Source organism: Hirundo rustica, chromosome 1 (assembly GCF_015227805.2).
Source record: "Hirundo rustica isolate bHirRus1 chromosome 1, bHirRus1.pri.v3, whole genome shotgun sequence".
In the NCBI taxonomy this organism is placed as follows: domain Eukaryota; kingdom Metazoa; phylum Chordata; class Aves; order Passeriformes; family Hirundinidae; genus Hirundo; species Hirundo rustica.
This window is the reverse complement of record NC_053450.1, coordinates 102,623,437-102,644,338: the sequence shown is the minus strand read 5'-3', so window position 1 is coordinate 102,644,338 and position 20,902 is coordinate 102,623,437. Positions and strand designations below refer to the sequence as shown.

General features: G+C 38.4%; 1 protein-coding gene across 1 annotated transcript; it reads left to right on the top strand.

The window, feature by feature from the left end:
• Window positions 1-3,666: 3,666 nt before the first annotated feature.
• On the top strand, window positions 3,667-16,598 carry INHBA (inhibin subunit beta A). The gene is made up of 2 exons (XM_040068759.1): window positions 3,667-4,459; window positions 15,550-16,598. The coding sequence occupies exons 1-2, from the start codon at window positions 3,667-3,669 to the stop codon at window positions 16,434-16,436; spliced, it is 1,680 nt and encodes a 559-aa protein (XP_039924693.1). The 3' UTR covers window positions 16,437-16,598.
• Window positions 16,599-20,902: the final 4,304 nt, after the last annotated feature.

Below are 20,902 nucleotides of genomic sequence, written 5' to 3'. Positions count from 1 at the left end.
TTCCCATTAACTTCTGATTTTTTCTCATTCTACCAAAGCTGTTGTGTGAATACAGCACACACACCAGTTGGGACCAGCATTGCTATAAGGACTCCCTGGTATCACTGTAAATTGAAAGTTTGAAACCTTTCTTTGATCCAGATCAGCCAAGTATTCCAAGACAGATTAAAGTTACATTACCAACAGGACATAAAAATATAATTATAAGTACAATTCAGGCCAAAAAAAAAAAAATCTGAGGGATGGGGATTTTCTGGTAATCAGTGGGTGTTATGAATGAGTAAAGACTGCATGATCATGCCATTTGTCATAAACGGTAGCACATAAAGCTAGTTATTATATGTGTTTAAGAAAGGAGATGGATTTTGAATTTACTTTTGACCTTTTATGTATTACTTCTGTACTGCCTAATTGGCATAGTTATTTCTGATTTTCATTAATGTAAATTGAAATGAAAATTGCTTTTTATTTTATTCCACAAATGGTTATACCACACTTGCAAAAAATGTGACCTGTCATTCATTGTAATTTATTTTTGGATGTCTAAACAGTTTTTAATAGTGTGATGCAATCTGCACGTCAAGGAGCCAGGAGACTTGGACAGGAGCAATATGATTCATTTTTTAAAGGATTTTAAAGGGATCCCTAATTTAAACAGAAGGACATATTTATTCAGAGATTGAATTTAAAAAAAAATCATCCAAATCAAAAGGATTCTTACACAAATGCTCTTTTTCTGAATTTGAAATGAATCCAATTTTACAGAAAGATTATCTGGTATATCCTTAAGTATGTAAGAAGAGGAAAACAATTTGCAAAGTAGTAATTAAGTATCTGGAAAATATTGTATTTGAAGTAGAACAGTGTTATCTACATCTAATAATAACTGTATCTAGCTATGCAATACAACAAGTTAGAGTGTATCTTCCTGACTCATAATGTTTTCTCTGTCTGATTTTTAGTTCTAGTCTTTAAATGGATACAGAAATCACCACTACAAGTTGATCCATGATATTTTGTCATGCTAGAGAATTAGGAGTTTCCATTAGATAATTACCAGAAGTATGTCTCATACAGGAAAAACAGTCAATTGCTGATGTAACAGGATTAACCAATCCAGCACAGTGATCCGGCCCACTTTTGACAGACGTGATATGTGAGTGTGCACATGAGAAGTACAGTATAAAGCTTCGCATTATGAGTACCACAAAGAGGAACTTCAGCAGTTCTTAAAGCACAGTACAGCAGTCTCCTTCTGAGAGTCAGGACTAGAGAGGTAAAACTTTCAATCAGCTTTTTTCCTTTAAAACTGAAACTTTTAATTCCTGTGCATGCTGTTGCATACTGTTAAGGTTATATTGAATGAATGCATATACAGAACTTTGCAGCTCAGGTAATTTGTAGAAAGAGTCTGAACTACCATTTCTGTATGTATTCAAACACATTTCTGTATGTATTTTTGTACATATATGTATATACATGTAAGTACAAATAAACCGTATATCAGCGGTATTGGAAGACTCACTTTCAGAAAACAGTTTTTAGAAAGTTAGGCTTTAACATTAAATCTGTCATCATCATGGCATGCAAGTAAAATATGCTATACCTCTGTGTAATAGAGATTGTATGTGATAACTGTACCTGTAGTATATGGCAAGCAACATATACCCCACAGCAAGAACCCAGACATACTTATCTGTATTTTATTTTGATTTATGCCTCTCCCTTATTTTCATCAGACACTCTTAGGATAGGTGCTATATTAGAATTATATATAACTCCTTTAATTATGTCATCTGTTAGTACATCTAATCATGAATGCATATTTTCATCTGAAATTATTTTTTCATCCAATTAAACTTTTAGTTCTATTTCAAGCTGACTTTCAGACTTCATATAATTACAACAGACTTTAGGCTGTTCACAAGTTCCAAGAAAATTCGATGTATTATAGTGAGGTTTGTGTTACAAAGATGTGTTTATAAGAATGGCTGCAGGGTTTATAATGCTGACAGACCTGTAAGTGTAACAGTATATAACAGTATAGCAACTGAGGTCGGTAAAACATAGATGAGGGGGTACTCTGGATGCCTTATAACAGTAAAAGACTTATAATTGAAAGGGACTAGCAATATATAACATTTGTAAGCCTTTGGTTGATTGTTCAATTACTTCTGTATGTTTCATTTACTCTACCTATAATTCCTTGCTTGTCTCTTAGCCTATGTACCTATTGTCATCTCATGGAAATTAGAGACCTTTCAATGCTTATATTTATAAATTATTCTTCCACTGTGAAATACAATGGCTGGCAGTAATATACTGAGAGTGGAATATTTGCTGGGTAGGAGGTAAGCCCATTTGAGAAGAGAGAGGTGTGTGAGAGAGAGAATGCAAGGAATGAAAAGAAAGAGGGTAAACGTTACTTCTAAGAAAGAAGCTGCTGCTCTAAGAAAATCTGTACAAGATAATGCCTGAAAGGGAAGAATCTCAAAATGTATAGTATGTATATTTTTCCATTACCAAATTCAAATGTAAGTGGGTTTGCAAACTTCAACTTTGCTGGATAAGGAACAGAACAGAGAGGATACAGAATGTAAAGGCAACCTGATGCCATGGTAGTGGCACAGGGAATGTGTTTTCACTGCAGAGCAAAGTCCTCCCAGGCATAAACTGACAAAGGGCTACCAACACTTGTTGAAATCCTTTTTGTAGTGCTTTAGATTTTTTTTTTTTTAATTTCCAATGTTTTATTCTAGTATTATGATTGCTCTCTATGATTTAAATGAATGAAGTAATAAGTGCCTTCTAATAACAATGGGCCAAATGTAGACCTTACTCAGCCTTCACACAGACAGAATTATTATTGGCATTGATGAGGGATTTGCCTGAGTCAGAAGCAAGTATGATTTGGCTAGATGACATGTAACACTTTTCACATTCAAAGCATTTTTCAGGCATTGCTTGATTAACCCAAATAACCCAACCTAAATATATATACCCAAGAATTTCCAGGCACAGACTAGCATAGAAGTAGGGATATTACATGGCACTACTGTGACATGTCACATATATGTACCAACTCCTGCTTAGCCATTTAGTGCCTGACTGCATATTGCAATTGGGGAGTGTATCATGTATTATAGAGCCCTTCAAACAACAGCACTATTTTGTGCCTGACAGACCTCTTGCTAGTGTTGATAACCCCCAGCATTTAGAAGTGAGCAGAAAATATTTTTTCTTCTACTTCAGGCAGAATAATGTTCTGTTCAAAATATTCAGAGCCCCTGCCCTCATTCCCATCTCATTCACAAGCTATTTAACATCTCCTGTTATCCCTAAGAATACCAGGCAGGACCAAGAGCAAGGTGCTCGTTAAAGATTTCACTCTTTTCATTCATTCATGTTTCCTCTGTTTACTTAAGCCGGTGATACTGTTGAAGGAATAAAACAAACAAAACAAAACAAAAAGAAGAAAAGGGAAAAAAAAAGGGGGGGGGGGGGGAATGACAGCTGGGGAGGGAGGGTCAAACCAAAAGGAAAAAAAAAAGGGAAAAAAAAAAAAAAGAAGAGTAAATTTACAGGAATGAGAAGATATTTTAGAAAGGAGGGAGGGAAGGAACCACGAGTAGTGATATTTGAAGAGAGGTGTGTGTTAGGGGAGCAATGAGCATAAGGAAGCCAGCCTGCCTGTTCCTCCCCCTTCCTAATCATAGCCTTTACTCACAGACAAAACTCCCTCCCTCTCTCATTCACTCACTCACTTTAGGCCAATCCGTCCTCTCTCTCTCTCTCCCTCTCTCTGTGTCTCTCTCCTACTCTGAGACAGAGTCAGAACTCTTCTCCCTGACAGCCACAAACATCTACAGCACTTATTGCATTCAGAGAGGGAACCTGCAAACAAAACTTCACAGAAAACTTTTGGTTCTTGTTCCAGAGAATTTGCTGAAGAGAAGGAAAAACAAACAAACAAACAAACAAACTAAACCAGCCCCCAAAAAAACTGTTCGTGAAGGGGGAAGAAAAGCGGGGCCTTTTAAAAAGGGAATCACAACAACTTTTGCTGCCAGGATGCCTTTGCTTTGGAAGAGAGGATTTTTGTTGGCGCTTTGCTGGATTATAGTGAGGAGTTCCCCAACCCCAGGATCCGAGGGGCACAGCTCAGTCACTGATTGTCCATCATGTGCCCTCACCACGCTCTCAAAGGATGTGCCCAGCTCACAGCCTGAGATGGTGGAAGCAGTAAAGAAGCACATACTGAATATGTTGCACTTGAGGGACAGACCTAATATCACCCAGCCAGTGCCCAAGGCAGCACTTTTAAATGCCATCAAAAAACTCCACGTGGGGAAGGTGGGAGAGGATGGTTATGTGGAAATAGAGGATGATGTTGGAAGAAGAGCCGAAATGAATGAAGTTGTGGAGCAAACCTCAGAAATCATTACTTTTGCAGAATCAGGTGAGTGCTTGAAAAACAAAACTAAAATATCCTTTGTGCCAAAACTGCAATTACCTTACTTTCTTCTGCTTAGCAATAATGTTTTCGGCAAGGTTGTAGGATGAGACTTGGGGGAAGGGAGAAGGAGGAATGGGATGGGGGGGGGGGGTGGTAGGACGCTGAAGGAATTTGATTTTTCTGACTTAGTCTAGGATACATATTACACTTGCTGAGCACAGTCAGTCACACAGGGAGGAAGCTCTCTAACCAATCTTGAACATAAAGTCAGGCTGCAGCAGGGTACTCCAAACTCTGCCTGTAAATTCAGAGTGCTTGCAGTAAAGGGCTGGATTGCAGAGTTGATGGTGAAAGAAAAAAGGCTGTAAAAAGGCTGTAGCCTTTTGGGGACTTTATCAAGACAGAAAGTGAATGGCAAACTACTTCAGAAACAACCCTTTCTGTAAAGTTTATAGTGGAAATTATAAAATCAGATGAAGAAGCTTTAAGTTTTAGAAGTGAGAGGGCATTTCTGGTGGGTTTTTCCCACTTTTTTTTTTTTTTCTTTTTCTTTTTTTTTAATTTAACACAGCATCTTTGGCATTAAAAAGTTGCATGGGCTGTCAGATGACTTCAATAGAACTGGACAAGTTTCTGTAGCTGATCCAATTTGTAATGCAGACTTCTGCATACTGGAAAAAAGATTCTGCGCTTAAGACACTCCTGCCAAAAAATGCAACCTTGGTAGGGTGTATTTTGAACACTTTCACACTTCTTTTTCCCCTAGCTCCTAGGCAGTAAGAGCTCAGAAAATACATATTTAGTAAGTAAAGTCTCAAGGCTCACATAAACTGCCCATAAGAAACAGCTCTAAAGTTGTACTTTTCTGTCTTGTTCCTACATGAATAGGACCAGAACCAATTTTAATTCAACGTATATGTATCTGCACGTATTTCTGTTAGTGTACATGAGTATGTTAATGCATGCATCAATAGCAGTTACTTGCAATAAGTCTATCATCTAACTAACAGCAACTTTTTATGACGCTGTCTAGCCAAAGCATTTTTCCTGTTGCCAAGACGGTTTTAAAAGAATGTCATTGTTTTGTTTGGTACAGCATATGGTAGGCAAAGTATGCAAAGGAACTCCAAGCATTTTTGTTTAAAAGTTTGCTGCAGCAGTATAAACAATTAAGACAACACTCAGAGTTTCCAGTCCTGAAAACCTGTTGACTCAGATGTTCTGATTGCAGGGAAGCCATGCACAAGAAGTGTGCATGCTTTTAAGCGCAGACATTCCTGCTGGCTGTCTGATTTCCAACTGTCTTTTGGAGTCCTTGTCAATATACACATTATCAGTTTTTTCAGCATGAGAGCTCAGGCTTTTCAGTTTTTCCATCCCCTCCACTTCAGAAAACAGGGAGAAGGTGTCAATGCCAGAAGTCATTAGAAGGAGTAGCTCAACATTAGTTTAGAAATTAATTTATAAAAGCAAGGAAACCTCTAAGCTATGTATGAGTTGAATTCCCCACCTGGTTTTCAGCAGCTCGCTCTGAGCACAGTGGAACACATACGGCATGAACAGTGGTTTCTCTTCACTGTGGGAGTTGCAATCATTTGTAAACACATTATTGTCTCTCCTAAGCTCTGACACAAAGGAATTTGGAATTTGATATATGCCTACTCTGTACAATACCCTCCAAAGGCAGCTCCTGAAGCCATTGGCTCTTGGGGTCATGTGAGCAGCAAAAATCATGCCATTGCCCACACACTGGCCAATCATCCTGCCACTGATTCCCCGCCAGCAGCGACCAACACTGACACGTCACTCAGTTTGATTTACATAGTGTTGTCCTACTGCTGCTAGACAAATTACTTGAAGAGGACTTATGCTATGGAGCTGCAGGACAGGGGCATCCCCTGTGTTCTCATGCTTTCTCCTCTCTGACACAGTTCTCTTCCTTCGTACTAAGACAATCCTGGAAGCTCAGGCAGGGGGGCTCCTCTTTCCATATTTTCCATACCTGCTACCTTTCCATACCCCTTTGATTTGGGACAAGGGAGGGACAGTTAGCAACCTAAAAACTGAGCTCTTATTTGGGCTTTTAATGGAAATGATAAATCCACTCTATGGAGTAACTTCAGATTATTGAAGCGTATTCTTCATTTACAGCCATTTGTATCTGGTGACTTGCTAACACCAGAGGATCTAGCACACTTTACAGGTGCCAATGCACAAAAACTTAAGTAAACTCTACTTGAGATCCTGTCCTCTTGTGCACTGGCAGTTTTGCCAGTTAAATATTAAACCAGTATTTTTTTTCCTGTAAAGGAAAGTGAGGCAAAAAAACAAAGGCAAGTGGCATGTCATATAGGAAGTATGAGTTAAAAAGACAGGAATAGAAAATAGCCACAGGGACAGTCTCCACTTTTCATTCTGTGGAAACTTGGAATAGCATGAAGGATTTGAAACACCAAGCACCAAACACCAAGGAGAATAAACCTGTTCTGCTCACAGCCAGATTAATGCATTTCCTGCTTTTAACGTCAAACTCGCTCTGCCTTGATAGAGGGCAATAAGAAATCAATGAAAATGAATGAAAACATATCATATTCTATCAAATAAATGTCTATAGAAAGCAAAATAAGACTTTAGGCTTCTTGGTTCTTCGGGTATGGTTTGACATAAGCCAGCGTTTCCCCATGCCTTTCGATGCCACATTTACTATTTGTCTTTATAAAAAAGTACTATTTCCATCTTTCATCAGCCATATTTTCAAACACACAAAGAAATGGAGTGAATGAACAAACAGTGCCCTGTGCGTGCGGCTCTGGCTTGGGACTGCTATTTTCTTAAATAGACCAAAATTCAAACAAGCACAGACTTCAGACAATTAGAGGGGAAATAAATGCAGTAAACTTGTCTGAAGCACAGGTGTAGTTATGTCCAGGAAATCAGCAAAGTAGTTGGCAGGTAGTTTTCACAGCTAACAAATCCAGACAGATCTCTGCAAAACTAATGACTGTGAGTATTGGGCAAAAGTTACAAATGCACCCCACTGTCCTTTGGCACTCTTACAAGCAAAACATGAAAATTATTTTCTACTTGCATGTCAAACTAAGATTACTAACCTTGATTAGTTCTGCTGTAAGGGTAGCTGTGCCTGAGTCCTGTGTATTACTTCAAAGTCTTAAAAATAGTTTTTTGAGGGGAGGGGTCATATCCTTTTCTGACAAGTGAATCCAACTGGTTCGATAACAGAGATACTCAATACTTATAAATATGATTTGCTACTAACTTGTTTATTATTTTAAGTAGACAGGTTATTAGGCAGATCTGGAGTTTTGCCAACTGAATTTGATCCTGGTAACTAAACTACCAATGAAATGGGTTGCTAACATCTGCCCCCGAGAAGGTGATAGGAATTATTGGATGGAAAATTTTTGGATGGAAATACTGAAATCTAAAGGTTTATCTCCAGAAGAAATTCCAAGGCGGGGGGGGGGGGGGGGGGGGGGGGGGGGGGGGGGAAGTGGGAGGGAAAAAAAAAAAAAAAGAAAGAAGAGCGAGAGAGAGGAGAGAGAGAGAAGACTGCCAGCTACTTAGACCAATTCTACTGTTTTGTATCACTTCATACAGAATTCAAGATGAACTGACTTGATCATGTGATGCCTACTTTCATGTGCCGAGGCATACATGTATGTACATATTCATGTCTTTTCCCACAAGATACCTAACCTATACAACTAAGCTGGCAATTCAGGAGGAAAAAAACCAAAGGTTGTTTTGCTTATGCATTTTGAATAATTTCAACAATTTTCTTTTGAAAAGGACTGTATTTAAGGGTACAAGTATTCATGCTAAAAAAAGAATGGCCACGAGAGGGCACACTCCAAAGGCTTTTTGCTTCACACGAGACACTCTTCCTGCAAACTCTTATTTTACCTAATTGGATTCTGAATCCCAGAAACCTTTATGTTTATCTGTAGCTGCTCTGAGAGGGGCTCGTTTCTCTCTTCTAGTTTATTTAAAAGGCAGGGATTCACTGGAGTGAAAAGCTACAAGGAAAATAATGCAAGAAGGAAATAGGTAGAGGGGTAAAAGATAAATTGGTGGATGCTAGGAGTGCTGGAAATCTAGAGAGATCAGAAATTATAAATACATATTTTTTTACAAGATATTGAGAAATGTGACCATGAATCATCATCTGAGATGATTTGCTCACATCTTTTTTTTTTTTTTTTTTTTTTTTTTTAATGCAGTCTCCTTGGCTTTTAGAAAACAAGCCTATTTTCCCTTGATTGTGGGTTTTTTTGGGTTGTTGTTGTTGTTGTTGTTTTGTTTTGTTTTTGTGGTTTTTTTTTCGCCTTGGCATATCAAATCAAAGATATCAAGTCTAGCAAATGAAAGCAAGTTACTTCCAGAAGAGGAAAGATATTCTATATTGAACTGTTTCATTGTACCAAAATGTGAGAATTCAGGGGAGGTTGGCTGGTTTAAAGAAAAACCTGAGAAAGCACAGAGGAATCAGTTTAGAAAAACGTACCTGAGAGACAGAAAATACTGTATGTGTCCATCTCTGTGTGGCCAAACTCACAGTTTTGTATGCTAGAAGGGAATATCTGAATATGTATTTGCCTGTATGTGTGTATAAACACATGTACGTCCTTACATGCAAGTATGCCAGAACAGACGTGCTTGTATGTGTGCCTGTACCCATGCTATTCCTGCAGACAAGGATGGGCATTCATGTGTTTTCCTCTGTGCAGGATATATCTACCTCGCATACATGTAAGTGATTCATGCTGAGTTCTTATATCTGTATCTATATAGAGAGATATGTCTATGAGAAGGCAATCTCATTTAAACAACAGAGCTTTGCAAAGTTGATTTAGGATTGAAGGTTAGTTTACTGGAAGCAACTGGAAGTTATGTTATTCATTTCAGTGGGCTTGGGATTTGGGCCTTAGTGCACAGAAATTAAATATATTAATGAAAACACACTGGCAGCCTCTGATCCACTTAATTTTAGAATTTACAGCAAATTATTACCCTCTAAAAATTAAAAAAAAAAAAAAAAAAAAAAAAAAAAAAAAAAAAAAAAAAGACAAAGACTTGAGATTGTTTCTGCCTTGGAATATTATACTGGTTCAAATGATCTTAAACTTTGCTTGAGCTATTTTAGACATAAATGAAGAAATCAAATAAAAAGAAAACAACTTCAACCAAACAAACATCTTTTTTTTCCTAAATATTTAAAGCCATGTGGGGGAAGGGCTTTTCAATTTGGAAAGAACTCAAAGCTGTGGATGTAAAGTGCTTCCCTCCTAACAAAATAGCAGGGGAGAGTCAAGGTTCACCAGAACTGAATTATTTCACATTCTGAATGACCTTATCAATGCCTCTTTGGGTTAACTTTTCAAGAAGATGTATTTAAATAAAGTCGCTGCTGCTTCCACCCTCCCGGCTGCACCCCTTCCCTCCCTTCCCCCCCCCCTCCCCGGACACTTAGGGAATAGTTATTTTTCATTATTTTCATTTTGGTTTATTTTCTCTTACAACAAAATCTCCCTTTTCTGGCAGCTAATGGCAGGTGAGCATAAAGGTAAGATATTAATTGTGCCACAAATTCTCCTCCCACTGTAAGTGGCAACAGTGAGGGAGCAGGAATGAAATATGCAACCTGGATGACCCAGTCACATATGCCAGATAATGAATAATCAGAATAAATTGTTTTCCAGCCATCCATAGGGTGAAATGCATTCACAGAATGGCCACTGTCTAACTGTGGCAACAAGACATTTGTAATCATCAATCTGCCTAGAGGATAATTACCACACGATAGCACTAAATTCTTTGAATAAATTCTATGCTGCAAAGAATTAATCTAACTCCAGTGGTCACCCATTAGTAAACATTTTGAGCAATTATCTCTCAATAACCATGCTCTTCTCTTCACTCTCTTTAGAGGAACCTTTCTAGTAACCTATTTTTTTTCTGTCTCCTGGGGAACGGAAATGAGAAGTGAAGTGAAGGATGCTTTTGAATGTAATTACAGATTGGCACGCAGTACAAATTCCCCCAAATCTAAACATAGGCAGTAGTAAAGTTAGCAACTAAAAAAGGAAAAAAAAGCTTGCTTTATATGGAGAAACAGTTCACTTACAGTATAATGTTAAAGCGTTTCAAAATTCAGCACCGATGAAGCATAGAAATTTAAAGCAACAGCACCTTCTTACACACTGAGAATTTTTCAAAGGAAAATAAATCCTGTGTATTAAGAGAAATTAAGAATAAACCACATTATAATGTCTGAAAAGATAATCACTTTCATTATGAAAGAAAAAGCCTTAATAACTTAATAGCATATAGTTAAAATTTTTTTAATATCTTTGCATTTTACTCAAAAGAAGATACTCTCAATTGTATAGCTTCAGCCCAACGTAGTAGATGTATGCAGCTTGAGCTAACAGGGCTTGATCTTGAATCCTGCTGCAAATTGCAAATAAAGGAACTTCAACTGCATAATTAAAGCCAACTATACTGAAGGAAAGATCCTTAGCCTCAGAGGAAGAGCACACTGGACCTGCAGATTCCTGCTGGAGCACAGCATGAGGTACCTCATGCAGGGCTGCCCCTCCAGTTCCCCTCCGTGCCTGGGCCCTCAAGGGTTCTGCCAATCTCTCCACAGGCTCCTGTGCCATGTCCATCCCCCAAGTGTTGCTTGGGAGCAGGTGCTGACTTCAGAGTCCTGTGTGAGCCCTGGCCAGCCCCTCCAGAGGTGCAGAGGAGGGTACCTGTGCAGACTCCCCTCTGTTTGCATGTTCAGGTTTCTCTCCTGAAAAGGTGCATGAGCACTAGTGAAGAGAAAAACAGATATGAGAAAACTCGCATGCTATATATACTGCTACACTTTCTTTCCATTCAGTAACTCCTTCCATTAAACCTTTTACCATATATGCACTACTTCTTAGAGCTTGTATTTTTAACCACTTCTCACATCATTTGCTAGTGTCACTCGCCCTGCTAGATTGCTCTTTTGGCATCACAGCCCTCTTTCTGGAAGGAACTTTGTTCAGCAGTAAAGCAGAGAGGTGGCCTCTCAAAGTTTTGGGAAAGGGAAATGCGGAAAAGCAATCAAAAGGAGTCTAAAGTAATCCCTTGTCTCCTTTTTCAGCTGCCTTCTGCTATGATAACAATCCAGGCTGTTGACATTGATGTTTATATGAGCATGGAAGTGATGAAGGCATTATCACTGTGGGTCTTTCCTCAGCAGTCAGGCAGGAGGAGCAGGATGATTAAAAATGGAAAGAGACCCTAGCAAATCTGCTGTGGCAAATGTAAAGGCAGGACAAAAGGGTAAACAAAATGTAATTATGGAAGTGATACTACCTCCAAATTTCAGGAATCTCCCTTTTACCTTCAGTTTTATGAACAGCATATATTTCCAGAGCTTTGATCCTGACCATTAATTCAGTCCTAAAAGGAAAGGCTGCTAAATCCCTCAGAAATATCTGGAGAAAATGAAATATAGATATATTTCTTTTTTCTCAGAACACTTGAAGAATTAATTTTATTGTAGCATTGAACCTTTTGGAAACAAAGATCTGTTATAAAGTGAATGTGTAAACATAGTAAGCCAGATCCTAAGGTCTCAATTTGGTTTTAACACAAGCCAAACTCTGATTTCAAAATGAGCTTGTTTGAGAGCAGTGACCTCTTAAAAACTGTGGGATTCATACCATTTGTTCTGTGGGATCGTAACAAACTAGTTGTGAATGTGGAGAGAATTCAGAAAAGCTTAGTTTTTTCCTAATGTGAAAGCATGCTTTTTATCCTCAGCCTTGCACTATTTGCAGTCTCCTTCTAAAAAGACCTATGAAAGGGAAAGTGGTTTTTAATTGCTATAAAACTTTTTATTAGCTATGCAGGTTTCAGGATTTTGTTTCATTCAGAAATATTAGGCTCAGATAAGCTTCCTGCATCTTTTTTCTTTAGAATCTTAAACCACCATTTGGTTCTGAAATTGTAGCTAACCACATCCAGAGAGGCTGTTATTGTAGCTAACAACCTACAAGGTTATCCCTGTATAAGAACATATCTTAGACTACCTTGTTCAAGCTCACTTCCCTCAAGTAAAGATAAAGCAAGTACTCATGTACTTTTACCATACTGTTCAAATGTAATGAGGAAGAATTCTACTTTCACACATAGAGGAGTATTTGAAAGTCTGTTTAAGAGGGTTCTTGAGGTCCTGCTTCTTTCATGTAATATTTGTCAAAAAGACTGCTTGCATCACTATGCTTCTGGCCAGTAAAAAAAGTAATATGAATATTTGCTGTTGCAGATACATCACTTTGTAACTATTTTTGACTCCCATGAGCATTGAAATAGCAGAATGTGAAATACCATGCACTAGCACTTAATAGCATTAGGTGTTTTTGTAATGCAGGGCTTCCTCACTTTTCAGATTAGATGGGTCATACAGCTTCTTCCACTGTTGAGGTCTGCACACCTTACCTGCTTTATCCAGAACAAATGACCAGACTAGGCTTTTTGTCCATGTCCAGCACAGTTGATCTTTTCATGCACAGGACCCCTGCTAGTGCCAGAACTGCTGTCCATGCCCAGCTTGGTTTCTCAAGAATACGAAATAAGTATGGCAATTCCCAGCAATTCATGCTTATTCCACACATAAGTCTGTGAGCTCTGGGGAAAGACAGAAGCTGGGAAGAGGCTGCTGGTGCCAGAAGACTTTCTGCACTTTATCTAAACCACCTTTTCTTCACAAGGTTTGCTTGGGTAGGGGCAGCAAGCAGAACGGGTTGGATGGAGAGTCTTGGCTGGCAGCAACCCACCCTTGGCACATCACCTGCCTTCAGGTTCCCTTGAAGTACAGGTCCTCCTCAGAAAGGATTTATCAGGACTGGAAAAGGATTACCTAAAGTTAGAAGCTTGTTTTAGAAGACAGAGTCAGGGGGAATAAAGCCAGAGGCCAGCTGGTTCTCACAGCCCTTAGAAGTATCCATTCTCATAGAGAACACTCTATAACATTTCTGCGAACAAGGTAACCAGCCTTTTGTACCAGACTTCCTTTGGACTAGAGACTCGTCGTTGTACAACTCCTCATGCTCTGGAACTGAGTCAGGAGTGAGATTCGTCTCTATCACCTGACCTCTGCTCCAACACAGCTGGCAGCTTTGACATAGTTTGATTACCAGAATAGGAAAACCAGCATTAGCCATTCAGTCATCATTGAATGAATCAATTAAAAAAAATAATAGAAAAAGAGTAATTACATCATGCCCCACAGTACTGGTCAGCTTGCTCTGTCTTTTTTATAAACAATTTCCTTCTCTAAAGCACAGTTCTGCTGGTTCTAAGAAATTAATGTAACTCACTCTAGAGACTGGCATACGCAGAAGCAGTTAACACAAACCCTGTGTTTCCCTATCTTAGTGACAGTTAAAGTCTACAATTCCACACTTTCACTTAGAGGGAAAATGAAAACAAAACACTATGCCCTTTTGGACACTGTAATTCAGAAATGTCTCTCTCTGACCTGGGAATGCTATGAGGGAAAGCTGAATGTGTCAGTGCAAGCACTTTACAGAGAAGAAAAGCAACAGGTAGCTCAAGAGGCAGCACAGCTTGCCTACAAACTTCAGAAATCAGCAACAGTTGAATTTGCAAGTGAACACAAGGTAGATGTCTCTTGTGATTTTGCTCCAGTCCTGTCTCACCTGAGAATGGGTGAACAGGGGAGTGGTCGGGGAGACTGTACTTGTGAATTCAGTTGCAGTGGGAAGCAAGAAGAGCCCTTGCTACAATGACAATTTTTCCTGTATGTGTCAAACTGCTTCTGTTTGGATCACCACTCCCTTTTTTTAGGGTGCAAAATTCTGGTTCACTGACAAGAAGAATTGCTGCAGAGAAAATCTGGTAAACAACTATGGGTAGCTCAAGAACAATATTAGTGACAAATTGATAATTATGAATACTGTTTCTTTCTCACTAAGGCCAGCTATCTGTACATTGCAAATCTGTGACCTCAGTCCATCCTGGCCTCCATGCTGAGAAAGAACAAAAGACATCATCAGGGCTTTTTCCTTTTTCAAGAAAATAGAAAAGTACCTCTCTTGAAAAAATAATATCACCACCACCCCCTAGCTAATTCATTTTCTCTTAACTGCTTCATGCTCTAGTGATCAAATCATTAAACAGCCCTCATTATTCATTCCAACTTCTGCCAGGGATATGAGCTCTGTATCCGAGAAACACCTCCTCACCATCGCAATCATCATAATGACATCTCAGCAAGTTGGTACAATTATGCCAGGGAACCATCCCCATAATTATACAGTTCTTTAGCTCATTTCTCCGTGTATTCACCATTACTATAATCATGGCAAGTACAGTGTGTTAAATTAGGAACAGGATCTACAGCTAACATCTAACATGATGAAAAGTCTGCCTGCTGCAATTCTTCAGTTTAACTCTGCAAACTTCTTGAAGCTGAGGGTCAGCTTCAAAATACAGCATGTGTTTGTTTTTGAAATGATAGATATTTAAAACTCATTTGAAGATGCCAATGAAGGATGTATTTTACAGAGGGAGAAAGGGTAAACTTCTTTCCCATATAATTTTCAAAGTATTGCTAAAGAATTGGCAACACTGGACCTCATTCTCTTACCACATATTAGGTGTAGATTTTAATGCATATGGTACATATGGACTGCCATCATAGAGCATTTTGGCCTTTCAGCTAACAATGATCACAAAGACATCTTAAGCAAATGAACCTTTGTCAGTCTGATGGTTATTTGCCATCAGATGCTTTACATTAATGACTATATTTTTACTATGAAAAATGCTCTGGTTAAAATATGCTGGAAAACAGGCAAATATATACTTTTCTAAAAAGAGAATTTTCACAAAATACAAACTGAGGAGGTGAAGGAAGGTTAGAATAGAAGATCCATAAAAATTTAAAGAACCATATAGAAAACCTAGGGCACTTCATACCCCTGGAAAAAGTAACAGAAGTATCTCTTAAAAAATGCAAGCAGACATACTAACAAGTTCTTCCTGTCTATTTCCATTTACCAAATCAGGCACAGCCAAGAAAATGTTGCACTTTGAGATTTCCAAGGAAGGCAGTGAATTATCGGTGGTGGAGCATGCTGAAGTGTGGCTCTTCCTGAAGGTCTCCAAGGCCAACCGGAGCAGGACAAAAGTTACCATCCGCCTGTTTCAACAGCAGCACCAGCCAAAAAGCAATTCTGAAGGAGCAGAAGATACAGAGGATGGGGGACTGAAAGGTGAAAAGAGTGAGATTTTGATTTCAGAAAAAGCAGTGGACACCCGTAAGAGCACTTGGCACATCTTCCCTGTCTCCAGCAGTGTCCAGAGGCTCCTGGATCAAGGCAAGAGTTCTTTGGATGTGAGGATTGCCTGTGACCTGTGTCAAGAGACTGGAGCCAACTTGGTGCTACTGGGCAAGAAGAAGAAAAAGGAAGATGATGGGGAAGGGAAAGAAAAGGAATTTGGAGAATTCACAGCAGAAGAGGAGAAGGAGCAGTCACATCGGCCCTTCTTGATGATGCTTGCCCGGCACTCAGAGGATCGCCAGCACAGGCGGCGGAGACGAGGCCTGGAGTGTGATGGCAAAGTCAACATCTGCTGCAAGAAGCAGTTCTTTGTCAGCTTCAAGGACATAGGATGGAGTGACTGGATCATTGCTCCTACAGGTTATCATGCCAACTACTGCGAAGGAGAGTGTCCCAGCCATATAGCAGGCACATCTGGTTCATCATTATCTTTCCACTCCACCGTCATCAACCACTACCGCATGCGGGGCCATAGCCCTTTTGCCAACCTCAAATCATGTTGTGTGCCCACCAAGCTCCGGCCTATGTCCATGCTCTACTACGATGATGGCCAGAACATCATTAAGAAAGACATACAGAATATGATTGTGGAGGAGTGTGGCTGTTCATAGATGCTAGTGTGCACAAGATCCTTCTTGTTAAGAAGAAGATGTAACAAAAGCCCAAGAAGAGAAAAGACCAGACATGGTATAATCTTTTTTGAGTGAAAAAATCATCAGAAATATAAACAAAAACAGAAGAGAGCAAGAAAAGTGAGAGAAATAAAAACAAAACAAAACAAAGCAATAGAAAGACTTATGGAGGATCAGAAGAGACTTCAGCTATAAAAAAGGAAGAAAATGTCATGAGCCTGGGCTAGAATAAGATAAGTTGAATGGTGGTATGGGTTGGGGATTCCCCCTTCCTTTCAGAATGATCCTTATCTTGTTACATAGTATACTCAACAATAGTTACTACTAGGGGAAGGAAGTTCTGTTCCCTTCCTTAGTTACCCATCAGGTCAAGCCATGGTAGCAGCTCATCTAACCTTCAGAAATTTGGACAAAGTCCAAAAGGTCAATGAAAAGCCATGCGTATGATCACTACTGTCACTGGCGCTCCCCCCACATTTACAGAGCAACTGAGTAGGTGTGTAGTGTTTGTGTTTGTATATATAAGGCTATGTATTTATATACATGTCCCTATACATACAGACACAATACACATACATATACTTAACATTGATCAAGGGTCAATAATGTGCAGGTGTGTACAACTTCATAATCTGCACTGCATTTACAAGAAAAAAAAAAAAAGAAAAAAGAAAGATGAAAGAAAGATGAACAAAAAAAGACAATAAAAATTAATGAAAGAATAAAAATTACATTCTGTAAAGGTGCTTACAAAGTTAGAACTATGCAACCTAGATGGTTTGAAACTGTTTACCTGTGAGAGAAAGAAAACAAACAAGCAAACAAAAACAAAACAAACAAAAAAACGGAGACTTTTTTTTTTTTATGGAAGTAACTTGTTTAAAAAAAAAAAAAAAAATCTTCAGTGAGAGATACTTGAAAGGAACATGTTTGTCCAGTTACTGGAGTCAAACATTTCTATATTTTGTAAAAAAAAAAAAAAAAAAAATTAATCGTTTACTATTTGCACTACAATGGTGTCTGACCTGTCTAATCCTTATTTAACAAATATTTGCAAGGGAGGGTGGTTGGGTGTGGGTGGGGTTGAGAGCTGCACTTATTGTGAGCTATACAAGAACTGCTACAGCACACAAAATAGCTATTTTTATTATAATAATAATTATTATTTTGTACCTTAAAATGAATAGACACGTACACCAAAGACATTTGCGCAAGCCTCTATAAGGTCTGTTTGTGGCTGGTACCATTCACCTGTAATGAGTTAGGGTTTGAATTAAGAGTCAGTGAGTTGATTACATTCAGGCTAGAATATCTGTTAACCAGTTAAATTCAAATAGTGCCCTTGACAGAAAATTGCCATTTGAATCAAGCCCAGAAAAGCTCTGGGATTTGGATCCAAGGTGCTTGGATCTGAGGTCCATCCAAGCATAACTGTACTGTTTTGTACATACAACAGTAAACTTGGCCTTGAGGCACAGCAAATGTGCATTGTAGGGAAACAACTTTGTCCAAGGGATATACATATATATGTATATATTTCTGTATGTATATATGTATATATACACAAGGTATAAGTACTTCTGGCTTCATTTTATTGTTCTTCTAAAAATGAATGTTTGTGTGCAAAGCACAGTATGTTAAAAGATTTTTTGTTTCTTACTGCCAAGTGGGAGGCTATGTGTTCAAAATTATATTTGTGCAAGAGAAACCTAAAGTGCTCATATACACTTAAAAAGTGTTGATGTAAAACTGCAAGCAGCCTTGGGCCCTGTCCACCATTGCTCCTGCAAATATACAGAAAATGGCAAACGTGGTTGGATTTCTGTTTGGAATACAGTCTTTGCTGAAATACTGGCTTTCTCAACCACCACCCTCGAGCTTGACAACTCTTAATGGGTTTGTGCGTTACCCTAATTTTCAGTGTCAACACCTAACCTGAAGGGTCCAACCCCTAGGGCATAGGTAGACAGTAGTTGTTTTTTAATTTTTTTTTCCTGTCATATTTAACAGAATGTTAAACATACATTTGTCTTTGGGTAGGGGGAGATGATGAGAGGGAATGGGAGAAAACTTTAGGCCCTGTTTACACTGAGTTTGATAACCCTGAGCCTGAAGCTTCAGATTCTCATAGGTTTGTTGAACCAAGCCACAGTTAGCTGCCTTCTGATGGGACAGGCTTCTAAATACCTCTCCTGGAAAGAAGTACTAACACAGCTCCCCATCTTGTTAAGAGCACAGTCTGTTAAAAAAGAAGGGAAAAAAAAAAAAGTAAAAAGATAGCACAACATAACCCAGTCACACTGGCTAGGGATAGTGTGTTAGCACCTTCATGGCAAGAACCATGTTTAAACAGTGTAATCAGGGCCTTCATTTTTTGTCAGCCAAAACTGTTTGTGTGTTCATGTGTGTGTGTGTTCTCTGCGTGTGCATATGTATGTGCGCATGGGCGCATGTCCGTATTTGTATGTATCTATAGAGATAAAAAAGAAAAGGGAAAAAAAAGAAAAAAAAGAAAGAAAGAAAAAAAAAAAAAATAGTCCTTTCCTCTGTTGAATAGATATCAACATACATGCGTATAGCTAAGTTTTCTATCTAATTTATTCCACAATATTTAGATTGCATAGTACAGCTAATGGGTTATACATTTACATACTTTTTATACAATGCATTTTTTACAGACTTGTTTGCAATTTGCAAAAAAAAAAAAAAAAGTTGAAAAATATAATTGGTTAAACACTAAATTTGTCACTAAAGTGTTCTGTAAAATATCAAGGCTTTCTGATTTAAATTATTTGCAGAATTTGTTGGGTTTTTTGTTTTTTCTTCCTGGGGAAAGGGAGGGATACCAAATGCTAGTAGGAAAATTATCAGAAAAACAAAAAGATGCACAACTAATTTATCTTTATAACTTTAACTAAGTTCCTGGCCCTGCTTATTTGAAGCATGTGGCAGAATTTCTGTTGATTCTTCTAGAAGCAGAGCCAGACTTTGAAGCAGCAGGAGTAGAGACACAGTCTGTGAGAGTTGTTGAGGAGAGTATCATTTAATTCACTGGTTCTTTGTACTTGGCCTTAAAATTGGATGCCCCAGAACCCTTATTTATATAATCAGATGTCCAGAACTGTTACTCATGTCAACAGATCCTTTGATGTCAACTGGTCTCCTTACAAGATCAGTAAAACTACTTACACGAGCAAAGTTGTGCCAGGATGAATCAGAGGTTCCTTCTGCTGTGGGCATTGTCAAGGGAGAGAAAGGATCCTGCATGAATGGCACCACAGCCAACACTGTTTAATCCAATTATTTAAATGAGGCTGATTGCATCATGGTGAACACTCTGAACACAGTTGTAAGGGAGACAAGTCAGATAGCTCACATTGATAAAAATTATTCTTAACAGTGATTAGTTAGACAGTATTGGAGACCTGAAATTGCAGAACCTTTCCCTAGATGACAATGGCAAAACTCCAATTAGCTGCTAGCAAAGTAGGTTTAGACTCATGGTTTTTCTGGCTAAAGTAGAAAGAGCCTTTAAAAAATAATTCTGACCCTGAATTTGATAGCAGATTTAATGTGATGAATAGGGACTAGCCTTAAAAATATGAAACTAGTCTGAGACAACTTCCAAGTGAGGAAAGAAAATAGGATTTTAGATATTGTGAGCAGGTTTCATGATAGCTACTGAAGAACTATCAAAAGCTGAAAGAAGTTTTCAAATCAAGAGGTAACTGTTCCCAAGCCCTACTTTTTAGCTTTCACTTGTGCATGTATACTGGCCATAGATTTTAAAGATTTCTCCCTCCAATTTCTAGATCAGCCATGGGGTTTTGATTTGTGGTCAGAGTTATTTAAAGTAGGGGGAAATTAAACTGTGTGTTAAAGTAAAATAAGAAATTGGGATGTTAATCAAGACTGACTGATTCCAGCAAAATAGCCCATCCCTGATAATTTGATTTAATTAAATATGCATGTACTTAAAATAGCATTAGAAATTGTTACCATATTTAAGCAGTTCTAGGGCATGCAGCCTTAAAAATCACTTCTCCTTTCAGGTATGAATGTACCAAAAAAAAAAAAAAAAAAAAAAAAAAGGCTCTTAACTACTAACACATTCCTTTCCATATAACCTACTTAGTTGTTTATATTGAAAATACATTTTCAGTATATACTTAATCACGGAAATGTACTTGTTTAGTACCTCCACGATATTCTTGCTTGAGAGTTGACTGCATTTGGTTGTCTTTCCACATGTTCATGTCAGATGCTCACTGGATACAAAGCCTAAGAATCTGGCATAAGTGCATGCTAAGATGTTTCTTTGGGAGGGCTGTATGTATTTGTATCCTTTAGATTTAGCAAAAGGAAATGCTTACAGATGCTTGTAATTATTGTGCACTCATGTGGTCTAGTGCCCAAAACTGTAGAACTGGATGAAACGGGCATTT

Excerpts from the sequence above, each read along its gene's own strand:
- INHBA (XM_040068759.1), top strand. The coding sequence starts at position 3,667 with ATGAGCATAAGGAAGCCAGCCTGCCTGTTCCTCCCCCTTCCTAATCAT. Across the intron at positions 4,460-15,549 it reads CATTACTTTTGCAGAATCAG|GCACAGCCAAGAAAATGTTG; the intron begins GTGAGTGCTTGA and ends TTACCAAATCAG.